The 7,007-nt window shown below is 32.9% G+C and overlaps 1 protein-coding gene across 1 annotated transcript; it reads right to left on the minus strand.

Moving 5' to 3' along the window:
* Positions 1-1,683: 1,683 nt before the first annotated feature.
* On the minus strand, positions 1,684-6,708 carry LOC106795723 (probable transcription factor KAN4). The gene is made up of 6 exons (XM_014766571.2): positions 5,689-6,708; positions 5,286-5,362; positions 4,943-4,988; positions 4,538-4,658; positions 2,557-2,671; positions 1,684-2,430 (listed from the first exon to the last, which is right to left on the minus strand). Exons 1-6 carry the CDS (start codon positions 6,161-6,163, stop codon positions 2,278-2,280), a joined length of 987 nt encoding a protein of 328 aa, XP_014622057.2. The 5' UTR covers positions 6,164-6,708; the 3' UTR covers positions 1,684-2,277.
* Between the last annotated feature and the right edge of the window lie 299 nt (positions 6,709-7,007).

Raw genomic sequence — 7,007 nt, forward strand, 5'->3', positions numbered from 1 at the left:
TGTTTTTTACGGTTTAACCAGTAATTAAGCAATAAAAATTTGTTTTAGACTGACTAAGAAATAGAAAGAAGTTGATTAAGTTTGGTGTTGGTCCATGATAGACTCGTTTTCTTAACGAACCTGATCATTTTGTTCCCACAAATATCAAGAAGTCTAATCAATCGGTATTGTTTTTTATATGTGATGATCAATTAATCAATAGTTCATTGACTTACATTATTCTATCAATAGTTTGAACTCATTCTCATAAACTCTTCTCTCTCAAATACTAACTTGAGAGTGAGAGTGTTTGCAGGTACAACTCCAATGTCATGGGATTTCATGACAAGGTCGGATCTCCACTGTGCGTGGGACTGAATCTTCGCCACTTCTAGCTAACATAACCCATGCAAGGATAAAATCTATATTTTTAAAAAATGTCATTCCTCATCAAGACCTAAAAGCCAACATTTATCGTGATAAATAACATCCACTAATTGTTTGGCAAATTATGTACCCTCTAGAAAAATCAAAGACTGGGATCCAATGTAAAGTGAGTATTTCACCTTAAAGGATAAAATAAGCAATCCTAATCATAAATCATAACTTTCTTTTTGACAGAACAAATCATAAATTTATTGAAATATCAATTGTTAATTTTTTTTATCAACTTATTGATATCATTACTTACTTTATCTTTACTCATTTTACATGTGTTGAATCCAAATAACCGTATCGTGAACAAGTCAGGACAGTGGATTCAGTTTTTTTCCCTGTCAATATCGAGCTTCGGCCCACAAGAAAAGTCTTCTAATGGGCCACAGATGGACAGAACTAGACCTTTTGATACGTACTAGCAAAAAGACTCACAAAGTACTGCGGAAAAGGAAAAGTTAACAGCCAGTGCTTGTTTGTTTATTTACGTTTTATTTTTAGAAAAAAAATATTTTTGATGCTGTTTATGAGGTATTATTTTTTAATTTTAGAATAAATCAATTTAAACATTCACTTAAGTAAATGTATATATTTTGGCAACACAAATTTATTGACAAACCACAGGCAATTCTTTTCAGTTTTGGTGGTGAATGAGGATTAATAGAATAATATATACATAATACACACACTAATTAAGAATATACATTTTTTTATACTATCATCTAATTACAAACTATGTGATATAAGTTTGTTGATTGTAATAATTATTTTAAAAGTTATATCATGTCTTATTTGGATAAATTTTTTCACAAATACTTAGAGGAAAATAAAATAACAAAAAATGAAATAAATTTCTCTTATAAATTAAAATTTGTTTATGCATAAATTAAAATAAAATTTTCATTAAGCTAATAACAAAAATTTTCTACAAATTAGTTTATAACTTGTAGATAGTTTTTTTTCTTTTATAAATGATCACAACAAGGCCAAAGAATTATTCGATTAGTTGACAATGTGAAAAATTTTAGAGGGAGCATATGCATATTCTTAATAATCCTAGTCAAAAGGAATTTATAAAAAAAGTTTATATAAAGGTTATATTCTTGATATTTTAAGCACCATCCCTTGTGTTGTGCGAGAAACCTTCTACGAATTGTGCGAAAAAAGGTTATAAAAGGAAGAAGAAGGGAGAAAAGTAACTTGAGAATTTCAGTTAACGAAAAAGTTAGAAAGTGTTGTATCAAATCAAACATCAATGAACAATATTGGTGAGTATGGAACCTCGTGAAAAACAGTTTGCATTAGTAATTTTAAACCTCAGCATATAATATATGTAATGTAAGTTCTCTCGGGTACAGATATGATGAGAACGATGTTATGGTGGTGCAGGCACAAAACATGACCCACCTGTCCAATATCAGCATTCCCAAATGGGTCCTATATTCGCCTAACTATAAACCATGGTCCATGCCCTGAAAGAGCCATTCTAATTTTTTTCATAATGCACCGAAAATGACACCAAAGACAATGCCTGAATTTCTTTGGACTGAAGCATATGTTTTCTAGCAAAACCCTTTTATCCCATTCCTCATCTCTCTCCCCAGACACAACTCAGAACGATATACATCACCAATAAAATCATTCACATGGAATAATTCCCCCTCATCTCTTATAAATTTCTTCTCTCCACACATATCATCTTGTACGGTGTTTCAATGACAAGGAAATTTAAGGGGTGTGAATGTGTAGTGATATGTGATGTGGCGTGGTGTTTATTGTTTTATTTTGAACTAAATCACACATATCTTTTCCTGGAGACAATCTTGTTCGAGAGAGATATGATGTAGTAGGTGTTTAATTAATTCAACACTTGAGAAGAGTTAACTCTCTTGATGATTCAGTGTGGTCTTTCTGCCAATTGGGTCTTCCAAGGGTGAATTCAAGGTCAAGCATTGCCTCCTCGGAACGTGACAAAGGGGTAGAATCCAACCCTCCATAATTGTTGTGCCCATCCACCTGTTTAAAAAAATTATTACTACACTGGTGAGTGAGTGACATAAGCCATTTAGAATATTCATAATACCATGCAAACCAAAACTACAAGCCACATGCTAGATCCATTTTTGAGTCGTCCCAACTTACCGTGGTTTCATTATTATTATTATTTCCCTTGAGGTGAGAATACGTCAAACCGATTTCGGGTTCTTCTTGTCTTCTATTGTTTGTTTTTGTCTCTATCGATGATTGCCACGGTGTCCTGAAAAGTGGAAGAAGAAATTAGTATAAAGGGTAGTAAAAATGTTCTAATTAAGAGAAACTAATGAAATGGGTCCATTTCATTAGCCCACTCATGATCAATATATTGTGTGGTAAGCAAAACTCCAAATTCAAAATCCAATTCCGAATATATACAATTTAAAATGACATCGCTACGTGTTTGTGATTGGCTTTTGAGGGTAAGATGGCATGTGATGTACTAACGGTCATCATCCAAATGTTTCAATTTGCCGAGGAATTAATTAACATGAGTGATATGTTAAAGCTATGTAATCTTATTATGAAGGTGCCGGAAAGGGAAAGGAGTTTTGTACATCCAAATCCAATCATCGTAATTAAGAGAGGAACAAATTTTGTTGGTAATCTCAATTTTGGTAGCGAAACATAACCAAATATTACGACATATCACGGGTCAAGTGATTATAAGTAAGTGAATGCAACTGAGTTTCTTGATGATTCATACATGCGTGAGAAAAAGAGCATTCATTCCTTATTAGTATACGTATTATTCTTGTAGTAGAGTTAACAAAAAAAAGGTGGTGGATTTGTTGTTCCACATCCAATTAAGGATCCAGCAATTACTTTATGCCCATATATATCAACCATTTGAACTTTATATTATATCACATTATCACCGAAATCACTTTTACTTTTTCTTAAAAAGTGTTGCATATGTAACACATTGAAATTTGAACCAGATACTAGACCTTTTGCTACGCATTGGGATCAATTGTCAATACATTGACGATCTAATAGATGAGTAATATGAAAACATTATTATGAAAATGTCCACGTAAAAAATGACCACCCACATACCTATAGAAACCCTAGGTTTTACGCGTCAAAATCTATGTACTGGTAAAGTCTCCTTATAGAAGCTTGTAATAAAAAAGATAAGAAAAAGCTAAAGATACACGTGGATTAAAAAAGACTTTGTAAATAAAGTCTAACAGACGAGACGAGAAACATTAATTAAGGATATATATTAATTATAAACTTTTTTATAGAGGATATTCATTAGTAGTTTATCATTAGACTACATTTTACATAAAGTTTGTTTTTCAACTCTGTAATGCATGCCTTATGACACTTTTAATTAGTATTTTTCTTGTTAATATCAGTATTCGAAATTAATTTTTCTTTCAAAATAAAACGTATTCAGAATCAATTTTAAGTAACAAGTAAAAAAAAATTGAAAATATTTATCGTATTAAAAAAATAAATAATACTATCATAAGTATTTTATTTTAAATAAAAATTTGTAACTTTAGTTACCTAAATACTACCTTATTTTTATTTATTTATCACTTTATTTCTTATCGCATTATTTATTACATATAAACTTTATTTTTTTTTCTATATCTTTTTTTCCTTTCGTCTATACACCCCAAATATGAAGTTTACAAGTATCATTACTCTAAAAAAAATATTGGTAAAAAGAAATTAAACAAAAGGGCCAAAGAGGAGGGATTTCTGAAAATTCGTGCATGTACTTATGTACATTAGCATAGCTAGCTTAATGGTCCAGCAGTTGAATCACGATGAGTCAATAAGTCAAACATTACGTTCACACTAATTTGCATAGAGAAACCAACATCGAGACCAAGCTAAGGAGGCAAGGAATCGGTGTGAGTGAAAACTAACAGATATCCTTAAAACATTAGTCAAAAACTAAACATATTTTTTTTTATTAAAATGTATAAAATTATGTTATTTTATATATTTTTATATGATATTTATAATAAATATTTTTTCTTTTAATTTCTTAATTAATATTTTAAAAACACTGGTTAATCAGACTCATACTTATATACTTTAGGAAATGTAAATTATCATGAATAATCACCTGTGTGAACTTTGAATGGGGTCTGGTAAATTGGGTGTGTCACAAATAGGTGAGAGTGCATGCAGATGAACATTAATGCCTGGCCTTGGGTTCATTAATCCAATACCTGTCTGCCCATGACCTGCAAAATTCATCAACAAATAGAGCCATTGCTCTTTCTTTATCAGACACCACAGCTTAATAATTCACTTGAGAACTTTGAAGTCAGTATAGTCCTATATGCCAAGAGACACTTTTGTTTTTAACGGGAACAGTACTAGATGCAAATCATAGAGTTTTCTGTCACACCGAATCACCAAAGATCTCAAAAAAACAAAGAGAATAATAATAATTAGAAGAAACGAAAATGGGTCCTTGAGAAGGAACCATAACATAACACAAGATCCCTATTCAACACTAATTTACCTGCAGCAGTGATGCCTTTGTCAGTGCTCTTCACTGTTCTATACATCTGCATGAACACCCCGCATAAAATAAAATGAGAAGAAAAGTCCACAAAGGCTAAGATTATCACATTATATTTCTAGATACCCCTTTTGTCCCTAGCCTTTGGTTCTACCTTCCCCACTACTAGAGGCAACCTAGCTATAACGACTAACAACAATACTCCTCTCTCTCTCTCTCTCTCTCTCTTGTTCTGTCTAGTCAGAAATTAATTGAAAGAGGAATAAACAACTGAACTTCACTCATTAAGCTCAAAGACTATGGAGAAAGAGAGACATATGGGAATGAATAGTGAGTACCCCACCTGCAAGTGACTCTTGACATGTGCTAGGGTTAGATCCTTAACATTCATTAACTCTAAAACAGACTTCGGAGTTGCTCCTGCAAGTGTGAGAAGACAAACTCAAGATTAGACGTAATCTAAATGTTATATATGCTTTATCTCAAAAGAATCTAGCTTTTGCATACAATAATAAAGAAACCATCAAACCATTCATACATAGCGTAATAATTAATTAGACCATGTTCAACCATCACAAGATTTTTCAAAATAATTACAGAAAAGAAGAAGGAAAAAACGATTTTTCTTTTAACACCACTAAGAATCAATAATGGATGGATTAGTAACCAAATTTAGTGACTATTTTCATCAAGTTTTAGCGACGGATTTAACTGAATCAAACATGAACTATATTAATGGAATTTACTTTCGTGGCCGCCAAGAAGTTGAACCGCGTGAACAAAATGGGCATGGAGGGTGGTGGTCCATCTCATCCTAGGAGCCCTGACACTTCTTTTGACACCATGAACGACTCTTGCGCTTCGTTTGAAATCGCGGCCATAGATGTGAGGTTGGAGGTGGTGGTGAATGAAGCTTCTTGGAACACCTTGTACTTGATGATGGTGCGGATTCAAATCCACAGTTCCGAATCCTAACTTCAATGTGGGCTCACGATGATGATGATGACCAAGGTTGTGGAACTCGTGGCTCAAATCACTTCCTCCACTACTACCAGAATCAGAAGTTGAACAAATATCACTGTAAAGCACTTTTCCAAAGCTTCCAACATCTTTGGCGGCTTCAGAATCTGAGATAGAGGGAGGGCTTATGTTCAAGGAGAGGTCAGGCTCCGCCAAAGGAGACAGTAAGGTTTGCATTACCGTGTGTGAATTAGTGAACATGGAGAAATAGAGAAGATCTAGCTAACTAGGTTTGTTTTCAGGCGGTGAAATATGCTAAGGTAATGGAATTATTAATAGCTAGAAATTAAGGGTGAGACTTGAGAGTTTTAATTGAGGATATGATATGATGTAGAAAAACAAAAGAGTTCAGAGAAGCAAAGAATTGATGATGGGGGAATGGAATGAGATGAAAGAGGTGAAAAGAAAGGGTTTTAAGGGTCGTGATTATATCATGAGTGACTTATGATTTGTGTTGGTGAGGCAATAGGCTTTTTAGTAGGATCCCCACTAGGGTTGAAGGAACACTGCCATAGGGGAAAAAAAATTTAAAGCTGAGAGACTGAGAGTAATTAATTTTCCAGGGACTACTTGTCACTGCTAGTCAGATAAAAAAAAATGAAGAGAAAGAGAAAGGATTCGGAGCTTTTTTTGGGGATGGTGGTTTGAAGGAAAAGTAAGTGAAAAAGGGTACTTGTTATTTATGGAAGCTGAGAGATAGATAGAGATAGAGAGAGGGAGTGAATGTGAATGAGAGAGAAGGGAATAGTCTAGCTGTTTTTTTTTCCCCTTATTTGCAGGTAATTAAATTAAAAAGAAAAGAACCAAAATGTTTGGTGAAATAATATAAAGTCTGGTTGTATTCACATGAATCTAAATGATATATTTAACAAGAGAATTTATATTTAATTTTTATCTGTGTTTCAATCAAGTGGATTGAAAGATATTTGTGATGTTTGTCCTAGAGAAAAAATTAAAGAGAAAATAGAAAGAAGAAAAAAAAGATGAGGGCTGCAGCGATATAATGGTGGTTGCTGGAAGGAATATCGAGAAAAACAAAAATGGG

Source organism: Glycine max, chromosome 14 (assembly GCF_000004515.6).
Source record: "Glycine max cultivar Williams 82 chromosome 14, Glycine_max_v4.0, whole genome shotgun sequence".
NCBI classification, from domain to species: Eukaryota; Viridiplantae; Streptophyta; class Magnoliopsida; order Fabales; family Fabaceae; genus Glycine; species Glycine max.